The 27,023-nt window shown below is 46.4% G+C and overlaps 1 protein-coding gene across 4 annotated transcripts in view; it reads right to left on the bottom strand.

Annotated features, from left to right (window-relative positions):
- The window catches only part of SMARCA2 (SWI/SNF related, matrix associated, actin dependent regulator of chromatin, subfamily a, member 2), a 180,573-nt gene extending 158,084 nt beyond the window's left edge, over window positions 1-22,489 (bottom strand). Inside the window, exons 1-3 of one of the 4 annotated variants that reach the window (XM_042963969.1) lie at window positions 22,319-22,489; window positions 7,308-7,568; window positions 3,685-3,814 (exon numbers count right to left, since the gene is read on the bottom strand). In XM_042963969.1, the coding sequence (XP_042819903.1) occupies window positions 3,685-3,814; window positions 7,308-7,532 (355 nt within the window). In that variant the 5' untranslated portion in view covers window positions 7,533-7,568; window positions 22,319-22,489. Of the gene's footprint in view, window positions 1-3,684; window positions 3,815-7,307; window positions 7,569-19,905; window positions 19,995-20,478; window positions 20,905-22,318 lie in introns of those variants that run through there. The other 3 variants (XM_042963972.1, XM_042963970.1, XM_042963971.1) reach the window with 3 other exon arrangements.
- Between the last annotated feature and the right edge of the window lie 4,534 nt (window positions 22,490-27,023).

Consider the following 27,023-nt stretch of genomic DNA (forward strand, 5'->3'; position numbering starts at 1 on the left):
AAAATGGGAATTTGTTCATTAGGAAGCAGCTTCCTGACACCGTTTTGGCCAACCCTCTACCTACCACAGAGGGAGAAACCTGCTACCAAAAACTTCCTGCTGGCATTTTCATAGTAGGAGGGATACTCCTTCTACATTAAAATGGGTCATATGTCTCCCGTCTTCTGGTCTCTCCTATTTTCTTCAGGTCATCAATTATAGCTTACCCCAAGATAAGTCACAGGATGCCTAATACAATGGGCCAAAACACCAGACAATCCAGTCTAAACTCAACTGTTAACCAAATTGCTCTTTTAAACTGTGGAGTACAGGCAAGACGAAGCAAGGGAGGAAGGTGAGACAGTTACATCAGGGACAGTGATTAAGTTTACCTCAAATTCACTACTGAAGAAGCTGAGAGAGGAATAAAAATTATTTTCCAGAATTCGTCAATGCAACCAAGTTTCACCTCAAATGTGACAAGAAGAAACTGGGGATGGGAATTTTTTCCCCCCAGAAAATACGGGGGATGGTAATAGAATCATTCTATCACAGTATGACGTTAAAAATGTGACAGTGTTTCAGCTAAAGAGAGAGAGATTTTTTTTTATCCTACATTCCATAAAACGTCAGGAAAAAACAGAATCTAAATGATGATACAACATAACATATTTTAGTAATTATCTTTAGTTGAGAAAACGGGGTGAGGAAATTGCCTGAGAGTGAATATACATTCGTCTGCAAGATGCCAGTGTCGATATGGAGTGTACTCTTTTTGAACTAGTCTGATTTGCTCATTCGAAAGTGGTCCAAAAGTGGCAGTTTTACTTCCCTGGTCTTCGAGGGCCAATATCTCCCCAGTTTCACCTTGCCTCAGAGAGAAGCAGTCACGTTTCTCCTTTTAACAATCTTGAACTTATAAGTGCCAATTTTTATATGAATTTTCTCTTTGCACACACACACACACACACACACACACACACACACTCACACACACACACACATTAAGTATTATATACTTGCCTTGGAAGACTTTTTCTATCCAACGGACTAAAAATAAACAATGTTATCATTGAGACCATAAGGTACACAATTCAGTATTTATTGAAGGAAATGGTTTTCCTTCTCAACCAATACCTTAAAATAACCTAATATGTTGCTAGGTAGTTAAAGCTGGCAGCCTTCCAATCAATGCCACACCTCTCTATACCTGTGTGCTTATAAATGGCTTTTTACAATGGGGTTTTTAAAGAGACATGCTATTACAGAGTCTAAATTCTTTTTAGATCATTATATAGAATAAGACTCCATTATACCAATACTACTTTACTCAAAACTATGCTTTTAAATAACTCATTCCCCAGCCTGCAATGCACTTTGCTAGTTTGGAGAAAAATATTACATGCTAATTCTGATTCCATTTAAATGCAGACCTCTACATTTCCAAGTAATTAGAACTTCCTAAAATTACATAAAAATTAGTATCTATTTAGAATTATTGACTTGTGAATGCATCAGGTCACTTCTCTGCCTACATGAATGAAATTAACTAGGTATCTATCCAGTTGTGTGCTAGATCCTGTGCCAACGTCTTGGAGATTCCAAGCGGAATAAGAGGAACCAAGCAATGAGAGCAATTCTAAGATACATAAAAGTAAAAATGCTCACGTAAAGTTCATGCATTGGAAGTGTTTTGTGTTGGGAGTTTTGATCGGACCCTATGACTAAAGGTACTGCAAAGCTGGGAGCAGAGAGAACAAGCACCTGGCTTCGAGAATTACTGAATGTCACTCGTCTACATCTCCCAGACAGTACAAATGAGGTCTATATTGGCTCTGTGAATGCACCTGGCTTGCACCTGGCTCCTTAATATTTAAATGTTAAACCTGGAAGTGCTGTCTAAATCCATTCTTGAACACTGAATGGGTCAAATGTTTTCTTCCTATACTGCAAAAAGGCCCAATGAATCAGGCTGCTTTTCTGACAACACATGGTAGTCAACATTTGGTGAGTCCTCTGTGACCCTTAGACCTGCCTGCCATCAAAATTCAGGTCGGAGTCTGGGATATTCAAAACCTGCTTAAACATTAATGACGATACACTCCTATGCCTCCATGATTTGCTTATTTATGTATCTGTTAAAATTGTGAACACACTTCTCTAAATCCTGTCAAAAAATCTCTCCTCGGATGGATGGATGGCTGATCATGAATAGAGAAAAAGACTACATATATTAAACTACAAAGGAGTATGCACACCAACACATAAACCACAAACTTTGAATTATATATCAACATATTAGGGTTAACTGGTCCTAGATGAATGCATGCCCTTGCATGCTGAAATGATCATTAAATGACTGTGAAAACAGGTTACACTGTACTCAAAGACTTGGCCGTATCTTTACTATGTCTTAGGGAAGAAGGCACCAAGGAGAAGAGAAATATACCATAGATTGATTGGCCATTGTTGTGAGTTGAATTATGTCCTCTGCAGAGATATGCTAAAGCCCTAACCTCTAGAACCTATGAATACAACCTTATTTGGAAACAGGATCTTTGCAGACGTAATCAAGTTAAGATGAGGTCATAATGGATTAAGACCCTAAACCAATGACTAGTGTCCTTATAAGAAGAGCGAAATCTGGACACAGGCACAGACACTCAGGAAAAATGTCACATGGAGACCAAGACACATTGGAATGAGAGATCGACAAGCCAAGGAGTGTCAAGCTCTCAGCCACCAGAGGCTGGGAAGAGGCAAAACAAGATTCTTCCCCAGAGCCTTCAGAGAGAGCACGGACTTGCTGATACCTTGATTTCAGGTTTCCAGACTCCAGAACCATGAGAGAATAAATTTCTATCGTTCTGAGCCGCCCCCCACCCCCACCCCACCACCGGTTGGTGGGAATTTGTTATGGTGGCCTTAGGAGACTAATGCAGCCACCCACCAGCAACGACAGGTAATTCCGCTGCCAGAAAAAAGCCACCTTACAGACAACATAAGAGCATGCAATCCAAGGGACACGGTGGCTCATCTTACCTTCACATCTATGCTGTCATTTGGAGGCAGAGCTGGATTCTCCTTCTGGCCCCGTCACTTACTGGATGTGTAAACTTAGGAAAACACGGTAAATTCTCGGAGCTTTAACTTCCCGTCTGTAACACTGGGGTGCCCTAATTTACCTTACAAGATCACGAGAAAGAATCTGCATAAAGTACACAAAGCACTCTGTAGACTGCTTGGACGCAGGGTGGCTAGTAGAATTTATTAGTATTTTGGAAATAAAACTGTCCATATAAATCATAGTTGTGTTGGCAGGGGAAGGGGGAAATGAAGCCTGCAGGACTCGATCTCCCTTAGACACGTTCTTTGGAAACCACAATTAAAATAACCAATAAGAGGGGCGCCTGGGTGGCTCGGTCAGTTGAGCGCCTGACTTCAGCTCAGGTCATGATCTCGTAGTTTGTGGGTTCGAGCCCCGTGTCAGGCTCTGTGCTGACAGCTCAGAGCCTGGAGCCTGCTTCAGATTCTGTGTCTCCGTCTCTCTCCGTCCCTCCCCTGCTCATGCTCACTCGCTCGCTCGCTCTCTCTCTCTCTCTCTCTCAAAAATAAATAAATATTAAAAAAATAAATTAAATAACCAATAAGAAAGATGGAAGTCTATGGAACTGAGCCAATGTCAGGTGTGGAGCAGACACAAACCTTGGCTGTGTTGATCCATCGGACTCTGGGGAGGACCCATGCCTGGGTGCGGTGGCCGCATACCGGTGCCCTTCATGGATCCACAATGGATATCTTCTACAATCCCCTTGTCGTGCATACCATCGATGGGCTGAAACATGTCAAGGACGTCAGTTAGATGTCACTTCAGCTACAAAACATGTAGTTGGACCTTGAAGATCCCTCATGTTTAAACTCTTCAAAATTGTGGCACAATTTTCTCTGGCTCACATGACAATCATCTATTTTTATACGTAGACTACCTGTATTATTATAGGTCTTACATATATTTTATAGATGGGCACAAAAAAATAAGACTATATCAACAAGGCTAGCAAAACTATCTGTAAGTCAAAGTTAAGGCTGTAAACAGCTGGATTTTTTTTTTTTTTTTGGTAATGTCAAAAGCCTATAGATAAAAAGTCCTGCTCACAAGGGAGACAAATAGAAGTTATTCTTCTAAACCATTTTAAGTAAGTTCTGAAACCTGTTGTACATTGAAGTTATAGTGCAAAGTCAGAAGGGAGACTATTTGAAACATCTGTGATGGTCTATTTTTTGGTAAGTTTTTTTTTTTTTTTTTCCCCCATCAGGGAGGAAAGAAGACTATGGAAAGTTTAAAAGTCGAAATTGGAAAGTTCCATGCAGTTGGGAAAAGAGGAACAGCCACAGTGGAGCAGACTACTTCAAGGGAAGGAAGGTCCAATGGACAAAGCTATACCCTGGAGAGAAGAGGTCCTGAAAACGTTTCAAGGCAGAGTTTGGAAAAAAGTTAAGAACGCAGGGACTGTTCACAGGACGTGAGGCCTCGTATGTAACAGGCACATGATAAAGAGCCATTGAGCTGACATTAATCCAATCCAGAATTGGGCAACGGAGCATATGTTTGAAAAAAAGGAAAAGTCTATTCCTCCCCACACTGGAAGAGCAATTTTCAGAACAGCCTGAAAGAAAGATTTCCAGGAGTTTATAGAAACCAAATGACTTCAAGTAAGAAAGTATGAGTGTTTGCAGTTTTACAGAAAGGAAAGTTAATTTCTGCAGAGTCAAAAGCGCGCACTTGAAAAGAGGAAAAATTTACCATAAAGAGGATGTTCAGAAGAAAAATGGGAAGAATTTGGGATAAAGAGTGTCTCTGAGTCTGTTAAATAGTAATAATAGGGAAGAAATCAAGGCAACACAAGCAGATGTATTTAGGCCACTTGTTTATTTATTTCCAGCGATGTTGAAAAGCGAAAAGCTGAATCTCAGAAGGAGAAGGAGGAGAAAGACAAGGAACAAAGCTGCCTGTAAAAGGACTCTAAAAAAGGGAAGGCATCTGGTCAGCAGGTGTGAACTCTAGGCGCTTAAACAGGTCCCCACACAGGGCATCATCAGAGGGGCTAGGATTTTGGAAAAGCAGGATGGCAAAAAAAAAAAAAAAAAAACTCAGCAAAGCAAAAGAAAATGAAACAAAAAGGAGTATCAACGGGGCAGGGGGCGGTGTGTGGAAGGGAAGACAGTATGGGAAAATGTGACAAAAACACTAGGTCACAAAACAGAAGGGACCAGAAGAGATAATCACCAAAAAAATCAATCCAGTGCAAAAACCTACCACGGACCCAACACTCAGTCAAACATTCAAATGCTTAAATGCTTAAATAATACTAAAGCCTAGATAAAGCTTTCCTTCACACTTTATCTTTCATTTGGGAGGCAAGACAGCCTCAAACCGTCCTGGAATTCTTTCACCCAGTTGGACTAAGGCCTATTAGTGACAGATCAGACCTATAATAGCTCCCAAATTAATTTAATAGGGACACAAGACAATGTAATGACTTCAGTATGTCTGTATGTTCAATATGTCTCCTAAAGACGACGATATGAAAAACAAGCAGCTTTATTTCTTTAGATACCTGAAACGCTAAAAACATGTTTAAAAAAAAAAAACCCCAAAAAACGAAAAAGCAGAGAGAGAACCTGGGGATATTATAGGGATAGGCATGGTATGTCATTAAATGAAAAGAGGAAGTTTCAGAGTAATTAATAGTGATGCTATGATTATTCGATTATGGTAAAAGGAAAAACAAACAGACAAAGTCAGACCTATATATGCAGATGTGTGCTTACACAGTACTTTTACTGAACAAGGAGAAAAGTAAGGCTGGGAAAGTAAGCACAAAGCTGTTACCTGGGGTAAAGCCAGGATTAACCATTTCTTTCTTTTTTTTTTTAATCGTTGTTTAATGTTTATTCATTTTTGAGAGAGACAGAGTGTGAGCAGGGGAGGGGCAGAGAGAGAGGGAGACACAGAATACGAAGCAGGCTCCAGGTTCTGAACTGTCAGCACAGAGCCTGATGCAGGGCTCGAACTCGTGGGCTGTGAGATCCTGACCTGAGCCGAAGTTGGACGCTTAACTGGCTGAGCCACCCACATGCCCCTAACCATTTCTTTCTTTAGCTCAGTATGGTTTTACTTTTCAAAAGAAGTATATATTACTTTCCTGATTTGAAAATCATCACATAACAAAATTTGTAAAATAAAATAATAAATAAATAAATAAATAAATAAATAAATAAATAAATAAAATTTGGGCGCTGATGCTTTACCTTAAAATGGGCCTGTATAGTCCTACACAGTTAAAGGAAAGACTTGCTTTATTTTGCTGGAATCTTTCTGTTTTAAACCAGCATCTTCCACGGCTTGCCTACTTTATACCAAGGGGCAGCCCCACCACGCCTGTCATCTACCTGTGACGACATCCAAAAAGGGGATGGAAAACCTCTATGTGTCTCATCGGGTACAGCCCTGAGGTCACGTGCTGTGGCCTCACTGATTTCCACTGACTAGTAGAGCAAACTCCCACAGGCCCTTGCTGGCTTTCTCCAAAGGCTGCTCTCCCTTCTCTGCATCTCCCTCAAAGGCCTGATGCCAAGTTGTACTGATAAGATCATCCCTGCAGCAACAATCCAAGCCTCATAAACAGAAGATTATTATAACCCTAGTCCAGAAACGAACAGATAGGGACCTGCACTCTGCAAACTCCCAGCCCTCTTCCAAAATCAGAGTAAAGCCACTTGACACGGGGATAGCATAGTGCATTTTAGGGATTCCCGAGAAACTATTTTATTTCGATACAGTCTTTTAAAAACATCCCTTAGGAAATGACTTGTTTTCTTTTCACTCTGTGGGATCTCTTTTTTTTTTTAAATAAATGTCAACATTTTTAGGGAAGGGTCAATTTCAATACCTCCATTCGCGGATGATATGTTATTTAACATCTACGGTTGGAAAAGAACCAAGACTCGCTCACTAATACACTTACTCACCAGGCCAAGGTACCTGCAACCTACAAATCACAGACTGTCAGAACTGCATATTCTATCTAGTCTTTTGCGAAAACCCAAGATCTGATCTTCCTGTACAACATCTGTAACAATAAAAAGAGCCTCAGAACGTATGTTTTTAATAACATACAAGATAAAACAGAGTCCTAGCTTGATTCTCTTGTTAACAATAGTAGGGGAAAAAAAAAAAGAGAGAAAGAGAGAGAAGGGGGGGTTATCAGGGATATTAGCCATCTATGACTCAGAAGACAAGAGTGAACAAGAAAATGAACTCTTACCTTATGCATTTGATGTATGCCTTCCTGTGGGAAGTCGGCAGACCCCATTGTTGGCATAGGGTGTGAGACACTGGGAGGTCCGGGACTCGGCCCCATCATACTGTGGACAGAACCTGGGGATGGTCCGGGTCCTGGACTAGGTCCAAGAATTGGTCCAGGAGAGGGTCCGGGCCCTGGCGAGGGCCCTGGATGGGGCATCGCGCCAGGGTCTGTGGGCGTGGACATCTACTTCTCCTGTCTCTGCCAGTCAGTAGAGTGATACTGCGTTGGAAAGAAGAAAAGAGAAAGGAATGTCTTAAGCATGATGTTGAGATCAGAATGAAACAGTTGTTAGTATTTGATGGTGCCATTTCTGTAACAAACATCAAACAGAACTGCCCTGTCTCGTCCAGATGTTTGAGTGAGTGTGATATATATCCATCTGCCCTAGTCTTTATGAAGACCACTTGTTTAAAAGGAAAAAAAAACAACACTCTAAATGATTCCCCAGAAAGATATAAATCATCTAAGATACAAAAAAGACTCACTGGAGAAACTCAAATTTAACACATAAGCAGAATTCTAAACAAGTTTGAAATTTATTACCGAAGTCAACAGATGCTGTTCATTACTTACTGGCTTGGGCACCTGACGAATCATTAACCCCCCAAAGCCAGTAAAATATAAAACCCCTAAGAAAGTTTTCATAATCAAGACACGTTTTCATAAGTAAATGAGCATTCGAAACTTCACAGAGAACCCCAGATAGTTAAAAGGAGAAAGAAGTACAATTTCAGAAACTGACAGTGAAAGGGAATGCCCGTTGGGGGGCGAGGGAGAAGCGGGGGTTGCCCGGGTCAAATGGATAGATGGGTCCAAATACCCAACATGTCACAACCACCGGCTGAGACCGAAATGCAGTGTCGGCACATGTACCAAAACAGCTCCGTGCCCGGCACCGAGCAAGCAGCCAGTCCTCATGCAGCCTTATCTTCCCCACCACCTCCGCCGTACCAGAAGCGATCAGAAGAAACAGTTTAAACTGCGGTTCCTCCTGCCAGCTAAGTAACTGCCGACCACTTGGAGAGTTGAGGCCACACATTCATCCTCAGCTTCTCTGTGGTCCCAGATTCCCAACAAGAGTCATCCATGACTACTGGATCGGGCCCAGCACAGACTAGGTGTGGAAATTCCGGGGCTCTGATTTCGGCAAACAGTCCATCACCCACACTCCAAGATTTCTTGGCATCCTCCCCCCTCCCTGGGGAAATGCCTCACGGTGTGGGTACATCTCACATCTTGGAAAGGAGCCAAAACGAGCAAATACGCTGTTTCCCAGATTCCGATGGACATCAATGAAGACCACTGGTGAGAGGAAATGTGACACTGGACCTTTCGTTATCGGGGCCCGTGCACCTGTACATGCAAACACTTTTCTGCTCTCAGACAACCTCCCAGAACACAGAATGAGACACCCTAAGTGAATTTGCTTACCCACTGCTTAGCGGCAGGGGTGGAATTAACCATAGGGGCCCAGGCACTCACAGCCAGGGTATTTCCACGCGGTGAAATGAGGTTAAAGGGGAAACACATCGAAAAGCCACATTAGTTCCATTCTTAGCTCCCTGCTTGCTTTCACCTCCTGCTAAATCACTGGAATGCAAGGGTCTTGCTCTTCTGCACTCCTCTGTGTCCCCGCATGTAGGAAGTGCTCAATAAAAAAGAGACGTAGTAGTGCCTGGGTGGTTTGGTCAGTTGAGCATCTGACACTTGGTTTCAGCTCAGGTCATGATCTCACAGTTCGTGGGTTCGAGCCCCACCTCGGGCTCTGTGCTGAAAAGCTCAGAGCTTATTTGGGATTCTGTCTCTCCCTCTCTCTTCCCCTCCCCTGCTCATGCCCTCTCTCTCTCTCTCTCTCTCAAAATGAATAAATAAACTTTATAATATTAATAATTTTTTTAAAAAGTGTGAATAAATAGCCCAGGAATGCCAGGAGCAAAGTATTAACAGAGTCAGTTATTTTATAAATAAAAATTAGAGAGTAATCTGTGCCTCAGCTATGTTCACACAAAGAGATCCAAGGAGTGTAGGCAAGAATTTAAGCCATTCTGATAAATGAATTAGGGCCAAAACAGGGAGCAGTGGGAGGCTACCTGGGAGTGATTGTAACAGTATTTTGCTGATCCAAGACAGGACTCAGAACCCAGTTGAAGTGGTTTCTAAAACAACAGGGAAGCTTCAAGGGTGAATTATAGCCTTGGATCCACTAGAGAGCCAAATGTTATTATTTATTCTTTGTGATTAACAAAGCAGGCGGAAGTAACTGTTTTTTGGTTTTGGTTTTTTTTTTTTTTTTTTTTTTTTTTTTGCATGCCACTCCCTCACATATACACTGGTCCAGTCAGCATTTTAAATTTAGGAAGCTGACGTCAATTCAGAGGTACTACAAGTTATAATGTTCTTTCATGTATGTCAGCAAACTAATACACCCCTTTATTTTTTAGTGAATAAAAGGAAATTGCTTACTTCCTGTTATGGTTTACCTTGAAATGGGCTTCAATAGCTGTTACCGTAACCTACCCCAAGTCTGAACAATGAAGATACAAATGCTCGGCCAGGAGCCCCACTTTCCACGTTTCACGTTTTGATCTACGTTCTCCCGAAATACTGCTCTGTGCATATGTGGTGGCTTTCATCTGGGAATGTGGCGGAATGCTGGGATTATATTGTATACTGCCCCATAAAAATGCTCCTCATTTTTTGTTAAAGGAAACTACGAAAAGCTTCTTAAAGGGGAAAAGAGATAAGAAAAGGGGACGGAAAAGTACTGGGTGTTTAAGTAGAATGTTAACAGGGGAGGGGCGCCTGGGTGGCGCAGTCGGTTGGGCGTCCGACTTCAGCCAGGTCACGATCTCGCGGTCCGTGGGTTCGAGCCCCGCGTCGGGCTCTGGGCTGATGGCTCGGAGCCTGGAGCCTGTTTCCGATTCTGTGTCTCCCTCTCTCTCTGCCCCTCCCCCGTTCATGCTTTGTCTCTCTCTGTCCCAAAAATAAATAAAAAACATTGAAAAAAAAAAAAAAAAAAAAAAGAATGTTAACAGGGGAACGTGTTGTGGGGGAAACTTTTCTAATCAGAAGAGAACCTTCCGAGGCAGGGGCCTGATGCATGTTGTCCGTGAGACAGCACAGGTCAACGAAAGAAAATAGCTGTGAGCAACTGTGGAGTTTAGGAGATGAGGGCCCTTGTCCCCTGCGAAGGGAGGGCAGGAATCTGCACAACCACACTACTTGGATGGGATACTCTGGCTGTTCCGAAGGCACCGGGTGTCCAAAGATCCAGAGAGGCAGATGCTCGTCTTCCCGTTCCAGGACCATCACCAACTGCGGGGCCCTGGGCAGAGTGCTTTTCCTCTGCAGTCTTTCTGGTTCCTCTTAGCTTGAGAAAGGAGGATCTCCAGGCTCCCCCCAACCTGCCTGTGCAGGACTCGAAGCACCTCAAAGATTTCTGCAATCCTGTGTGCAGTGGCCTTCATGAGGGTCCCTCCAAGGGCCGAACCTGGGCTGTCCCAGGACTCCTGCCTGGCCACCAGCACGCAGGTATAATACTGCAGAGGAGTGACTCTCCAAGAGGAGGCCGTAGCCCTGGCCCCTTCTCCCTCCCTCCTCGTTTCTGCTGGCACCTTTATGGCACACCTCGAGAGGACCTAACTAGACTTGCCCACAGCGCAAAGCAACTCGCGGGGTGTAAACTACAAAGCCATTCGGCTCTCAGGAAGAGGCGCGGGTTATTACCAAAGTCACTGTGGTTAAGGTTTGAAGTCCAGTGTCGGCCAACTCAGCGTCTCCTTCACCAACATTGCCACGGGTATCCCTCGGAATGGACCCCCTTTCTTTCCGCTTCAAAGCACTGATGACAGGATGCCCACAGGCAGGGATGGGGGTGGGCCCAGCCGGGTTTGGGGGGGGAGGGGGGAAGGGACGGCTCAGCTCACCTTGATAGGTTGGAGTGACAGGTCTCTGCTCAGACTCTGCTGTTATTTTGTGTTGGGGGGGGGGGTGGGTAGAGAGGGGAGAGGTGGACACTGTCACGGAAAAGCACAGCATGTTCCACAATTACGTGGCTGATACAATGAAGGAAACGTGTCTGGGGTGCGGGGACAGGGTAAGGCACAGGGGCAGCCCCCATGCACATGTGCACACACTGCGGAGGAGGGAGGAGTCCCCTGTCCTCCATATAATGCACTCCCCAGAGGGCCGGCTGCTGTGTTCTTGGCCAAGACATCACACCCTGTCTTTTCTGTGTCCTGACCCTGCCTTTACAACGGGGGAGTGTGTGTTTTTAAAAATAAAAGTCTTCAGAGCTTCGCAAAGCTGCAGTTACCACAGACACCTTCCCTCAGCCCCAACCTCCTCCCTCTCCCCTGAGCTAAAAGTCCCAGCACAGCCATGAGCAGATTAAATAGGAATTCAACTCCAAGGAACTCTAAGCGTTGCCAGCCTAACTGTGACAACCACGACAAAATATGTACCTTACTGTCGTACCGCAATCAACCAGGATACCAATGACCGCCCCCCTTGGGGTCATATTTAAAGGCACCCGCAAGGGCTTTGCAGTAACGTTAGCGACTTCAATTGAGGATACATTTTTGTCACATCCCCAAGGAAAAGATGAGGGCGGGAAGTCAGGAAGGGACCACGCGGCTTGCCCAAAGAAGTCACGTCTGTAAGGAGAGCTTTCTGTCTCTAGCCCCAACCCGGGACTGAGCCACGGGACCCATCAGGCAAGGCCATCCAGCAGGGTGGAGGGCTTCCACTGGGGCCCCCCCCCAGCGCAATGCAACAATGTGCAGGCAGGCAAAGAGAAGGGCGTGGAAGGGGAGGGATATTTTGCAGGCAGGGCTCAGGATTTGGCTGTGATGATCTATCAATCTAGGAAGGGAGAGACAGGAGAAGCCGCAGGGATCATAGGAGGTGGAGTCATGAACTAAGGAGGCTGGTGACGTCCAATCAAACAGCCAGAGGGCCTCCTGTCCTCAATGTCCAAAGGGCATGAGGCAGGTAAGATGTAGGAAAAGGCCCAAGGGCTGACCCCAAGGCTCTGCAAGTCTGATAGGGAAACAAGACTTACCCTTAAAGAGTAGTGAGAGGGGGAAAAAAAAAAACAAAAACAAAGGGGAGCTCCTGCGAAACAAGAAGGGGTATAGCCAAGGCTGTCCAGAGCAGTCACAGGACAGGAGGGCAGGCCTGCAGGGTGGAGGGAGGAAGGAAGAGGGGATCAGGGGAGGCTTCCCGAGAAGGTGACATTTCAGCTAGGCCTTGAAAAAAAAAAAAAAAAAAAAGAAGTATGAATGAATGAATGAATGAATGAGGAACAAACCAACGAACGAATGAATGTTTCCTAGATACTTTTGTTTTCTAGTCACGAAAGGGTTTGGGGGCAAAAAACCACGTCGACTAGACAGCACCCCTTACATAAGTCTTTACCAAATGCGATAAGGGACCGTTTTCAAATCCAGCAGCACATCTTTCTCACGGCTGGGCTGACAGAAAGGCTGGGGTGCGGGTCAAAGGTAGAATATTAGAAATAAAAATCAGGCCCAGTTCACATCCCCGGGAGCAGCTCTGGTCTTTTTTAAAGTTTTCTGGCTGTTAACGGGAGAACTACAAGGCTCAGGAGATAGTTAAGATAAGAGTTCTTTTTATGTCTGTTTGCTGATTCAGAACATCTCCTGACCTGAAGGGCTTCTCGTTTTCTGTGTAGCTTTCTCCATGAAGGGATTGATAATTCCCCTACAAGAAGTAACAACATTTCTCCAACTGGAGCACAGAGCGCTGCCATTCTTAACGGGGAAGGGGGGGCGGGGGCGCAGGGCAGGGGGAGAACAGCAGGGAAGATAAAGGAAATAAATCTACCAGAAGTTTCTTTTTCAGAGACCAAGGTTGCCTGGAAGACAGTGAAACATTACCAAAGCCCTCCTGCTTCTGGGTCTGGGACAGGCAACTTTAAACAGTGTGCGGCATGATTTGCACCACGATGAAAACCGTGCTGGGCTTGAAGTTAAACATGACTCGTACTTGGGGCGCCTGGGTGGCTCAGTCGGTTAAGCGTCCGACTTCAGGTGGGTCACGATCTCAGGGTCCGTGAGTTCGAGCCCCGCGTCAGGCTCTGGGCTGATGGCTCAGAGCCTGGAGCCTGCTTCCGATTCTCTGTCTCCCTCTCTCTCTGCCCCTCCCCTGTTCATGCTCTGTCTCTCTCTGTCCCAAAAATAAATAAACGTTAAAAACAAAACAAAACAAAAAAAAAAAAACAAAAAAAAACCCATGACTCGTACTGGACCCAAAACTCTAGAAGAGCATGGAAAACATTTTTCTCCCAGGGCTTCCTGTCAGTTTCCCATTCAAAGTTGAATATGTTTGAAAAAGTGGTTGGATTTGGGGTGCCTGGGTGGCTCAGTCGGTTAAGCATCCGACTCTTGATTTCGGCTCAGGTCATAATCTCACGGTTTGTGAGTTCGAGCCCTGAGTTGGGCTCTGTGCTGATAGTGCAGAGCCTGCTTGAGTCTCTCTCTCTCTCTCTCTCTCTCTCTCTCTCTCTCTCTCTCTCTCTTCCTCTCTCTCTCTCTCCCTCTCAAAATAAATAAATGAACTTTTAAAAAGTTAAAAAAACAAAATTAAATAAAACGTGGCTGGATTAAAAAAAACTGCTCTGTTTGTCAGGCTTCTGTGAACCCTTCTGTCCTTTGGTCAAGGAAACAGGTTAGGATGTTAGCTGCTGCCCTCCCTTCAAATAACCTGCTTTGGGACCATCCTTGCCCAGAGTCAGACCTGGAAAAGTCTCTATGGCAGCTCTGTGCGAGAGAGGGACAGAAGATCACACAAACACTGTAGCGGCTAATTACTGCCCCACCATCCTCGGAGCCACGCTCAACAGGAACCTGGCTCTTAACATTATCACCTTGCACATCCTGCTGAGTCGCCTTCTTCCGAGAACCTACCTGGGATACAATCCCAAGACCTCCTCCGTGAGGACAGCCAACATTTCCACAAAGGACAAAGTCTTTAAAGGAGGGTGCCTGCTTCTGAGAAAACCCAAAGTATGCAGAAGAAGTCCCTCAACAACAAAAGCACTTCAGCAGAACATCCTTCTAAGCCAGGACCCATGTCCATCGGCAGGCATAAAGGTTATCGTGAATTACGGTCGTTTCTAACACTCAGTTGAACCTGAAGGGCTAGGCAATCAGTCAAAACCAAACCGACAAAAACTAGTTTCACAGCAGGCCACTGTGAAATGTATTAGCTTGTATATACCTTACAGGTGCAAACCATCCTTCCTAGGTTCTCTTAGGCCCGTTTGCGAGGCAACCTCGGTTGGGATGCTGCTAGGAATCAATGATAGCCACTTCCTGCTCTGTCTGCTAAGATAATTTTATTAGTACATTAAACACCTAAGAGTCGGAAATAGATATTTTACAAACTCTTCTCGCTGAGATGGCACACTTGGACTTCGCAGTAAAACTCGACTCTTATTCGCTGAACAGACCCCAGGTTTGTGACGGATGGGTTTTAATATGCCCTGACTTTCTCAGTAGCAACAAAAGTTCAAGAAGGAGCCCTTCAAGTTCACTGCAATTAAAATGGACAATGGCTGTTTACACGCTAACATGCCATTAAAAAAAAAAAAAATTGCCACATAGCTCATTTGAGCTGTTCAAGTTTCAGGTTCTGCATCTACAAAAAAATAGGCAAAAGAGTTGCCAGCTACAACCACAGTTTTGATATAAATCAAGTAAAAGATGTGCTACCTTGTGAGCTGGGGTGTAAAAATGTGCATTATCACGAGGATCCTTTTAATGGCTTCAATTCCCACCCTGGACTTGAATCCACATGTGAATCTGCAATATTTTCCATCATGAATTCCCTGCTCAAAACTTCTGAGACAAGCCTCCAACGCATACTGGATAATCTTATCCCTATGGATTTATCCCTATGGATAATTCACCATCCCTAACGTTGTCTTCCGCAAATCCTCCCTGGCTGGAACCTCTTTCTCTGACAAACGGTCTCTTCTCAGGTCAAATGTCTTCTCATGGAGTCTTCAGACCGGTGTCTGTGAGCTCTGGATTTTCCTCTGATGATCAGCAGCCCACCTCCTCCACCCCTACCCTCCTCTGGTCATAAGGCTACCCCATCTCAAGGACCTTATCTATCCCCTAGACCCATCACAGCTCACCCTGACCTCTCCCTGCGTCATGGGGTCTGCGCAGTTGACCTTATGTTATTCAATAGCTTCTCACGTTCAGGTACATTCTTTAAAACACAAATTCTCAGTTGTACGTTGTTTACTTTTTACGGAATTATGGGCTTTGCTTAATAGCATTTGAGCACATGTATAAATACAGTGTGGCAGCAAAGTACAGAAGAGTTGCAGATACTGCAAAGCTAAACACGCGCCCACTTCAAAAGCACCGGGGGAAGAGGGGGGCGGACGTTGGTCGTGTACACTGAATTTCCAAGTTCAATGACTTATGTCCCAGTGGGATGCTAACAACTGGAATACACAACATGAAGGAGGTGAAGAAATATACAGTCATCCTAAACAAGAAAAACACAATCCAAACACAAAATGGTAAGGGAATCTCCTTGGACTGCTGTTAACCTACAAAACAATGTATCTCGATCTTTTTTGCTCAGAGACATTTTGTCTATTTTTAAGTGACTTAAATTTCCCAATTCGTAATTCCACTTTTTAAAAAAGGGGAGGGGGGGCGGACTTATAATTATATTTAATGGTTTTGAAACTTCAAATTTGTTTCTATTCTGTGGACGCCACTCAACACTTCACAAAAGGGTCAGCCCGAATTGAAATTAGTTCGGTTTCCAAAAAGTTTCTAATGCATCAGTGCTTGCAAAGCAGTGGATGATGTCTTGGTATGAGACCGAAGCTTAAGTTGATGCTTCCACACCTAAAAATACAACAGAATATTGTGATTTTTAAAGGTTTTACATCATACAGGCATATGGCCTGATTATAACTGTCTGAATGCTCTGAAAGTCTTGCATACGAAGATATCATCACAATTCATAGTTAGCTTCGATTAAAGAATCACATATTATAAATCCAGAAGTCCAGAAGGGCACCACTTACGTCAGTATCTGAGTCAAAAATCCCGTATTCCGTATCTACACCATCATTCCAAATGAGAGAATTAATGAGTTATTCGCTCATAATTAAGATTAAATGATGTTTATATTCAACACCCTAAAGACCCAGCTACATAGCTGCTGAATTTCATCAGCTCTATTATATGTTTTGCTAAGATATAATTATTCAAGCATCTTTGACTGTATCTTTAAAACTTGCATCTTTAAAACTTACATTTGACTGTATCTTTTTTTAATTTTTTTAATGTTTATTTTTGAGAGAGAGAGAGAGAGAGAGAGAGAGCACTAGCAGGGGAGGGCAGAGAGAGAGGGGGAGACACAGAATCTAAAGTAGGCTCCAGGCTCCAAGCTGTCAGCACAGAGCCCAACGCAGGGCTCGAGCTCACAGACTGAGATCATGACCTGAGCCGAAGTTGGATGCTCATCCGACTGAACCACCCAGGCGCCCCAAATTTGACTATCTTTAAAATCTCTAATGTACCCTGAATGCTTTCAAGGAAAAGTACTCTATTAACATGAGAGAAAATAAAGTCATCATAAACAATAAGATTGTAAAGTTTTCCAAACCCAGGTTGCAAGATCCCCTTTAACTTGGCTGATAAATACATCAAAATAAATATGCTATCTTTCATAATGACTCTGGCAGAACTGAGGTTTAGACTTCTATATTCCCTGGTAAACATAAAGTCATGGCTTTCTATGTAGCAAAAAAGAAACATCTCAGGCCTTCCTAAATACTCTACCAAATAACTTCACCACCATCTGTATTTTCTGTTCCCAACTCCTTATAGAATGACCCTTTTATAACTGGCTAGAGACTAAAGTTCCATAATACAAACCCTTCCAAAGACGACAGAAAATTCAGCCTCCTCTGTTGGTCTGACAGAATCTACCTAACACAGTTAAGGACAAGGAGTGATCCAAAAGATAATTCTTTCACATTTAAAAAAAAAAAAAAGTGACAAGAGGAAATCAGAAGTCGCTCCCAAATATGGCTTTCCCATTAGGGAAATTTTCTCATCTGTTCACCAGAAATGCCACAGAAGAGAAATGTGACTCATATACAGGGAGTTTTCCAAGTCCACTCATGTTAAGCAACAAACCGTCCATGGCTTCCCTTAAAATCATCTTGACCACAAGCAGTGAAACTCAGAACTCACGCTGGTTGAAATCAGGTCCTACGAACACTCCCCCCCATAGCGCGAGGTGAGGGCAAACACCGCCTAGCACTGTATTTGTGATAATTCAGTTGTTCTCATGGCAGCATGTCAAGATGTCACAAATCGTGATTTATTATTTCTCTGGGGTATCAAAAAGCTGCTGACCTAGGGGAGTTTGACAAACAAAGGCCTTGTTTACAAAGGAAGACTTCTAAAGGGGGGGAAAAAAGGGCCATGAAAACACTGGAGGACACTACCACTTTTATAATTTATGAAAGTTTTCTCTTTTATGGTCTTGCTCCAATACATAATAAGCCTTTAAAATGAAATGTCGAAAATACTACAGTAATATGAGGGGCATCACAATTGTCTCCTGGAAAGAATGGAATGTGCTTTTATACTGGCCTGTAAATGACTTATCTGAATCAAAGAAAAAAAGTTTTAAAATAATTATTTGCCAAACTGTTACTTTCCAGTTATGCTGCCAGAAATATTTGAAACAGAATTCAAGCATTAAGGGTATAATACAAGCAGGGACACTTTTTTTTTTTTTTTTTTTTTTTTTTTTTTTTTTTGTCAATTCCAAGCCTCAGGTGTTGGTCAAAGCACTTTTCAAGAAACTTGACGAGAAACGCTCAAAAACCACTTTAAAACCGAACAAAAGAAAAGATCTAAAGCTGCTTTGAACACACTCTTGCGGTGAATATTTTCTGAGACGCCACAGTGCAGCTAGTCGCGGTGCTGGGATGTAACTGATGTCACTCATAAGAGAAAGCCTGCATTGAAGGAAGAACTCCCTCACCTCTGACAATTCTTCAAGGGTTCTGATAATCCAAACTCCTAATTTATTTCACAATGTTCTTTACCCATAAGGCATCTCTTTTTAATGCCTCCAACAAGGGAAATGGACCGCGGTGTCCAGGTCTGGGGTTTGTTTCTCTGTCCACGGCAATAAATATCTTTGGTACCTAATAGGTAGCTCCAAATCCTCTCTTCTCCAGTCGCAAACATTTGAGTTGTCAGGGAGCTTAAAAAAAAAAAAAAAAAAAAAAAAAGTCCAGGAGAATAAAAGCGCAATTAGATCCCTAAAAGAGAAAGTGTGTCTGGATTTGCATAACAATGACCCAACTTGGATTCAAACCTGCCACACCTCTTAACACTTAACCAGTGTGCTAAAAGTAGGCTGGAAGCTTACCAAGTCTAGTGTTGGCAAACAAGCCTGGGGCAGTGGCCCCCCCAAATTACTGATGGAAAATATTACTGAAATATTTGAATGTGTATATAGAAGTGTAGATACACACACATAATATTGGGCATGGCTTTGATTTTAGTACAGCTCTCAGGGCCTTCTGAGTCTTAGGTGGTTAGACAGAAATTTTCTTCTACCCAACAAGCCAGCAACAATCTTTCTGTTCATACAGGCATTCTGCTCCCACAAGCATGAAACAACCAGGTGTAAATACAAAAGTCCTTTGAAATGGAAGTTTAAAATTTAACTCTGCTGCTCATGACGCACAGACGTTAAAAATAACCACTCCATGCAGTAGACAAACGTGTACCCTTAATGCCTTCCTTATGCTCTAACATTACACATACTTAGGAATACAGTCTACCTAATGACCGGAGCACAATGATGACACCTCTCCATAAAGGTATTAACCCCAGTGGCTTTGTTGTTTCCAAAGCACCAACGTCCATCAGATTAGGGAGGAAGGAAAAAAAGGCGAAACCTTGCAAAACTCTCCCAAAAGTTATATAAACAAAGGAGGGGAGAAGCCCAATGTGGGCTTTTGCACCCATGTGCTACCAAAATTACATAACACCCGGCGCAGACATTAAAGAAGGAATGGATTCTGCACAACACCCCCACTTTCCTCGACTCCCAAGCCCGTGTCCTTCTCTTATGAAATCCAAACTCCTGGCAAGACCAAATGGACGACTATGAATATTTATTTTATTGCTGGAGTAAATCCTGCGAGAGTTGGGAGGCACGTTTAGGCCCAAAGTTTGAATGTGCAACAGCCCCAGGGCGCAGCGACTCCACTCCCCGGACCCGGAGGAGAAAGAACTGACAAGCGACAGCACCCAGCAAGGCCTTCTTCTCCTTGCCCCTTACGGTGCTTCCCGCTGGAAAGTTTTCCACGCGATCGATCGGAGGGCGAGGAGCCCGCTTCCCGCCCCCCCCCCCCTCCGCCTGCCTGACTTTGCAGGAAAGGCAAGCCGGGAGACCAGAGGGGGCCGGCTGGGAAAGAGCTGGAAAGCTCGGCACTCAGCGGGCGGCGCCGGCGCAGGCTCCTTACCTGGGGGACGCGGAACAAAAAGAGGAGCGGGGCTCGCCGAGCCTGCGGCGGCGGCGCGGGCGGAGCGGGTCTCCCCGCCGGAGCCCTAGGCCCGCGCCCGAGCCCGCGGCCCGGCCCCCGCCGCCGCCGCCGCTTCCTCCCTCGCGCGCGTCATGTCACGGCGATCAAACATGTCTGTGTGCGCTTCGCTGCTGTGACTTCCTGATTCTCCGCCGCTCGCGCGCGCACACTCACACTCACACTCGCAGCCACACGCACACGCCACCCCCACCAGCCTCCGCCACCAAACCTCGCCTGGTCCTCCCCGGGCTCCCGGCGGCTGCCGGCGCCTCTGCTCGCGACGCACTGGCCCCGGCGCGCACAACACACACTCACACTCACGCGCAGACACACTCGCGCCGGCCCCGAAGGCGCGGAGACGCGAGCTGCGGGAGCTCGCCGCCCCCTCCCACCCCTCTCCCTACTTAGCCGCCCTGCCAAACTTTTTTTTTTTTTTTTCCTGCCTGATCCGTGTCCAACTTCCCTCCACCCCCACCCCCCCACCCCCAGCAGTCCGGCCTGCCCCGCGCTCACCAGGATCCGCCGCAAGCTGCAACCCGGATAAAAATAATAATGCAATCCAGGCGGCGGAGGCAGGGGCGAGCGCGAAGACACTGGCAGGAGGCGATTTCCCCGCGTGTACCGGAAACCGGCCGAGTGCCGGGACCGGGGCGCGGGTGTCCCCTGGAGCCCGCACTGCTGCGCCCCGCCCCGCGCGGTGCAACTGCGCCCAGGCGGCGAGGCCTGGTGCGGGGCACCCGGAGCACCAGGCTCGGTGTGTGCCCGAAGCCGTAGGGAGCCTAGGGGCTGGCACGCCGGACCGGTTATTTGGGGAAGTGCATCGCGACACCTTTGCAGATGGCATGGCCCTGTTTTGCAACGCAAACGGGAGGAGGGAAGACGGCCGGATGGAGGGGGAGAACAGAGGAAGGGGTAAACCAGGTTGGGATGGGAATAAAGCAAACTCGAAAGCAGGGAGCGAGAAGGAAGGGGTGCGTGTCATCGTTGGGAGGAGGCTCCCACCCGGTCTCCCCGCCTCCCGCCCTCGCCACCCCCTCCCTCCTCCCCCGCCCCCCCGCAGCCCTTCCCCTTCTCCGGCGAACGCCACCACTGCTGCCCTGGTGCGCGCGGGTCCTGTTTGTGACAGTCAGGCAGAGAGGATTATCCGGATCATGGCCTCCCGGCCCGCAGCCACGGTGGCTCTGCCGGGCCCCAGCGCGCCCCTAGCACCCGGACGATCGCGGGCGACCCACGCCCGAGGTTCCCGCGGTTCAAGCTAGGGGAGGACGCCAAGCAAAAGAAAACAAACCCCGGGAGGGGGAGGGCAGGGTAACTGAGCCCGGCGGGCACCTCCGACCTCCTTCTTTGGGGCCTCCTCCCTCCGTACCAGCAGTGCGGCCCGGGCAGGACACCCCGAACTTCAACACCCGAGCCCGCGCGGCCGCCAGGTACCAGGGGCAGGGACGTCTCCGCAGAGCCCCGGGCGCAGCCCCCCGATAGCCGCTTTGCCTAAAGGCCTGCCTACCGGTCAGCGTCTTCATCCCCGCCCGAGGGAACCCGCAAACTGGAGGTGACACCTCCGATCCGGCACGCACCGGCCCCGCGGCGTGGCGGCCGCCTCTTCGGCGCGCCAGCTCCGGCTTCTCCCGCCGAGATCCGCTCGCGTCTCGGCAACCGGAGCCCTTTAAACAAGTCCCCGGGAAGCGGGTGGCAGCAGCGTTCGTTGGCGCCCCGCCGCCAGCCCGGGCACCTCGCCCTCCTCTCTCGCTCCCCTTCCAACTCTTCCGGGGAGGACTCCTCGGGGTGAACTGTCGCCTTTCCATCCTCCTCCCGGGTCCTCCAGCCTTTCCCCTCCTCTGTGCCCCCTCCCCCAGCTAAGTGGATGGGGGGATTGCAACCTTGTCGATAGAGTGTGTGTGTGTGTGTGTGTGTGTGTGTGTGTGTGTGTGTGTGTGTGTGTGTTGCAACCTTGAGTTGGCAGCGCGTCGCTGACTGCCTACCTAGGGTCAAGGCTGTGGTTTGTTGGGATTTCCCCCCCTCCCTCGCCTCCTTGAAGTAGTAATTATTACTGTTATTATTAGAACAGCAAGGTTCGGTTGAAACTTTCCCGTTTCTTCCACCGCCGCCCGGGAGCTGTCGTTAGAGCATTCCACCTGAGGCCCGCGGGGAGGAGGCGGGCTTTTTTTGTTGTTGTTGTGGCGGTTGGCCCGCCTGTTTGTTTTGGTCTCCGTGCATGCACAATAAATAATAATTAGGATAATAATGAATAATCCCCGGCGAAGGCGGCGCGGTGCCGGAGGGGTTTGTGCGGCGGCTGCAGCCAGGAGGCCGGAGGGAGGGGAAAGAGGAGAAAGGAGTTGTAAGTTATATTTACCTTGCTCGCGAGGAGTGTGCTGGCTGAATCTCTTCCCTCTCTGAGTCACCCAGAGTACAGAAACAGAGGGAGAGAGGACTAGATTATGAATATGACTTCATTGATGACAGCCATCCCCTCCTCTTCCTAAACTCGGGCTCCGCCCCGCGTCCCACCCTCGCCGCCTCCACGGGCGCCGGAAGACGCGCCGCAGTTGGCCCCGCGCGCCGCTCCTCCCTGCCCGCCCGGACGCGGGTTGGCGGGACGCGCCTGTCACTCGCCCCGCTCAGCGACTCCGGGAGCTCGGGGGAAGGAGGGGGCGGTGTGCAAGAATGTGGATCGAGACGGCTCTACTGTATGCGTGGATCCGTGTGTGTCTGCAAGGCGCCGGCTCTCGGGCCGTGCTTGTGCCTGGAGCAGAGAAACTGCGCAGGACGCAGAGAGCCCCAAGCCCGGGTGGAGTTGGGCGCCCGTTATCCCTCTCCCCGCCGTCCTCCTGCAGGGGCGCTGCGGGGCGCCCCGGGGAGGCTGGGGAAGCAGAGGAACCCGAGCGAGAGGGAGGGCATCCGTAGTAATAGCGCGTAGTAGTTTGGGGGTATGTGGAGAAGGTGCTGGAATTTAACTGTGCCTCCGCCTGCTGGAGCGAGCCTGCAGAAGGAAAGGGAGGGGACCGGGGGGAGGGCTCCGAGTGGTACCAAAGCTGTGTGTGGCACGGTGCTGACCGTGAAAGCAAAAACAGGCATTGTCGTGCCGGTTGAAACTTTTTCTCCCCCCCCCCCCCCACACCCCGCTCAAGGTTGTAATTATAAATCTGCCCCCTTTCTCCCCGGTAAAAAGGGAGGCGGGCACAAAGAACATTCCTGCCAAATCTGTCTCTTTTCTAAAGGACGGCAAGCTTCCAAATGCCAATGAGGGGAAAACAGCTGAGAGACTGAACGCCTTGTAAATAAATAATCCCACCCTAACCCCTCTGTTTACTTTGTGGACCAGATAGGGCACTTTAAGCTTCCCTCACCTGTCATCTTCCTGTAAAATATATACAAAAATATGGAAAAAACAACCCCGTGGGGGCGGAGCGAGCGGGTTAAGGGACATTTGAAGCATGGAATCTGCTTTTGATTTAAGAAGGGGAATAAATCTCTTATTCTCTGTAGCCCATAGTGTCTCCTCTCCCACCCCAATTTAACACCAATTAAGGCTACCAACACCAAGCTGCTGGCACTTGGCAGTTTTGAGACCTCTTGTTCCAATTCTCCTTGAAATATAGTTCTTTGGCTGGACGAATAGGTCAGTGTTTGCTGAGACAATTTTATTTTTAGTTTTATGAAGTGTGAAAGAATGTTAGGAGATTTTAAATCAGGGGCCTATTATTTTAGACTCAGATTAATGGAAGTACTTGACTCTTAAAACTGTTCCTATATGGTAGTGTTATGAAAAGCAGGATGTATCCCTTATTTTGTAATGTAATGGCTTCAATTAGTCATTCAACGTGCACCGTGACTATTTGGTCGAGGATTTTCCCCCTGGAGTAAAATCCTATTTTAAGACCGTTTTGCTGTTGCAAAATTGACTTGGAGCAACGGCCTCTGAAATGCTGTTCCAGGATGCTTCACACTACGTACTGGGGAAGGTGAAGGCAAGAGGTAATGGAAAGAACACACAATGCTGCATTTGGTCGTTCAATGGCAAAAACTGTTTGCACTGCTGGTCCACTGCTGGGGGAAGTGGAGTTTGTTTGCAAGGGCACCAAGTTCAGGCGGCTAGGAGTGTCAATGTCAACCGCCCTGTAGTTTTCTAAGGCTTTGTTACTGACTTGATAACTTTAGTGTTATAATTTCCTGGCTGTCCCAAAGCGCACCTCAAGACAACAAAAGGAGATGCATCTAAGAAATAAAATATAGTATGCCCTGAAGAAGCTACCGCAAGAACTTATTTTCTGCCTTGAAGATATGCCAGTATAACTTTTAACCGGGAAATAAACAGTGAGAAATCTTAAAAGTGGCAATGTGGTAAAAGTATTACCTTCTACCTGCCTAATAAATCGCAACTAATAACATAGCCAGATAACTGAGTTGTCTGTAAAAGGGCTTTCACCTAATGGCAATGCTTATCACATTAGTGAGTATCAGGTTTTAATTCTTTTTCAGGCCTGATTTGTTTCTCTGGCATGCCAACCTCACACATTTTCTTCCCTGTGAATAAGTGCCGTTTATCCCTTTAGGATGCCACCTTCCCCTGCTGTGCCAAATCTCTAGGAGAGAACAATCACCTTAGTAAGACCCTGGAGGAGAGGGACTGGCCATTCCCTCTGTCATTTTGTCAGAGGGAGAGGAAGGGGAAGAAAAGGCTTGCTTTGCTACATGTACATATTCTTCAGCTCTTGTAAAATTTTGATGCAGTACTTAGAGGGATTGGTACCAATGCATTATATGCTCAACTATGGGAACCGAAAAATAAAATCTATCTCTGGGAGTAGAGCTTAAATATAGATACTACATCTCCTTTTCCCTTCATATTGGTCTAAGAAAGCACCACCTTCTCCCTTCAGGTCTTTCCTCTGAAGGCTCGTCTTGTTTGTAGCTTGCACTGTAGCAGGTAGGAAGGTTAGAAAATAAGGCCTATACTCGGGAGACATGAAAAGGCAGCACCATTCACTCAGTACAGGAAAAAAAAAAAAAAGGTTGTAGAACCTATAGCATAAGCTTCCTCTCTGAGGGAAAGCAACATTTAGCAATTGATGGTAAGGAGGGAAATGATGGGCTCTTTTGTTTTGCAGAAGCTCCACACAAAAGCAAATATGGTTGGAGGCTAAAGGGACCCCGAGGGTGCACAGGATGCTGTATTCACATGAAGCTTTGCCTTCTGGACTTTGATGAGTCATAATGTGTTCTCTGAACTTGCTTTTCTCTTTCTAGTTTGGCATCAGGAGATAGTAGCCACTTTTTCATGTCTGTATGGCCACATTGACTTGTTACGTAAGTCGGCTGTGGTTGATGTTCTGTTTAGAGTGGATATTGGGTTTGAAAACTGGTATGTGGTTGTAACAGCCTCAGAAAGAAAAATTCCATGCACAAAGTCAGGAGGCCTGTAATCCCACCAGGCAGACGGTTAATGCTGGCTGAAACGTTGCCTAGCTTCAAAGCGGAGCAAGTCGGACACTTCGGGAACGAATCCGGTAATGGAGCCTAGACCTGGACAAGGTGAATCAGCCGACATTTAATTTAGTGACGAGTTTAGACTTAGCAAGTCAGCTGACTGCAGAGGTGAGCACTCCTCGCTTTCCTTTTCCCCCAGTCGACAGTCTCGAAGCGATTTTGTTTTTTTCATCAGGTCATTCCTCCAAAGGACCACTCTTTGTGATGGAGTCCCCCTCCTAGCGTAAGGGTCTTTGTCTGTTTCCAATCCATTCTATGATATATTTCAGACGTAGATTGTCATCCAAGGCGGTGGGTGCATGGACAGATCTCTGCCAGCCTTGTTGACCTCCTCAAACCCCGTAGCTCCAGAAACCCCATCTACCTACTGGTTCTCAAGGGGCCACACTGGATCCACTTCCTTCTGACCAGAACGCGAGTTCCCGATTCACGTCCGCCAAGATGCGGCGATGGCCCCACAGCAGTGTCTTCCGGTGGCCCTCCTTGCCCTCCCCACGCAAAGGAAGCTGCTTAGTCTACCTGCTCCCATAGCAACCAGCACCTACCTCCATTACAGCACTTATCACTTTGATGCCATTAGTTGTTTGGTATCCTCCACTAGATGGTTAGTGCCTGGAGGGTGTAGGGCAAGTTCAATTCATCTTTGAAACCTCAGCCCTCAGCCGGAGGTCTAGTATGTTGTATGTTGTTTTAAAAACAAAAACAAAAAAACTTGGTTGAATGACAGGATGGGAGAACATATATCAAAATTGTCCGGTAGGATTGAACAGGCCTTCCCCATCAGTAATTATCATGTTAATGAACGAGATCACCAAGTGTTCAGAATCTGTCGTCTTCCAAGCTGAAAAGGCTAATATGCTTTTGGTTTTTGTCTTATTTTGTTTTGTTTTGGGAGGTTAGGTAGGAGGTGAGAAGGTATGGCTCTTGCCCTCACGTAAAGAGCACCGAGAAGAGGCTTTGTTTGCTTTTTAAATTAGGCTAGGAGTAACGTGAGTGCACGTACAGCAATACAGTAGTAATCATTATCTTCTTTTATTTCTCCTTTAAATCACACACCAGTGTCTATGCAGAGGCCTGTACATATGCCATTTATCCACTTAACCCAGTGACTTATGCGATATTATCCCCATTTTACAGATGAAGAAACTGAGAGGCAGTAAATAATTTGCCTAAGGCAGGGGTGTCCAAAGTGGAGTGAGCAAGACAATTTACTGCGATTTGGGAAGAACATTGGAAATTCGATTTCTTCTTCCTTTAATGATTAAAAAAAATGTAATGACCAAAAAGACAAGGGCTTTACCAATGTGTATTGTACACATTTACCCTGGCACCTTTGCATGGTGCCTAGGAAAGTGGTCACATGCCAAGTATTTTATCTGAGGAGTACTTAGGGGAGCATCAGGGGCAGAGGGGTGACGGTCGCGCCCCCGTCTGGTTCTTTCAGGTACAGGGTGTTGATGTTACCTGATGTTTACGCCTTCCACAAAGTGCCTTGTCTGGTTTTGCCCAATGAATTCTCTTATTTGGAAAACAAGTGTCTTAAAAAGAGTCCTTCCAAGAAATTGAACACT

This window comes from Panthera tigris, chromosome D4 (genome assembly GCF_018350195.1).
Source record: "Panthera tigris isolate Pti1 chromosome D4, P.tigris_Pti1_mat1.1, whole genome shotgun sequence".
Classification (NCBI taxonomy): domain Eukaryota; kingdom Metazoa; phylum Chordata; class Mammalia; order Carnivora; family Felidae; genus Panthera; species Panthera tigris.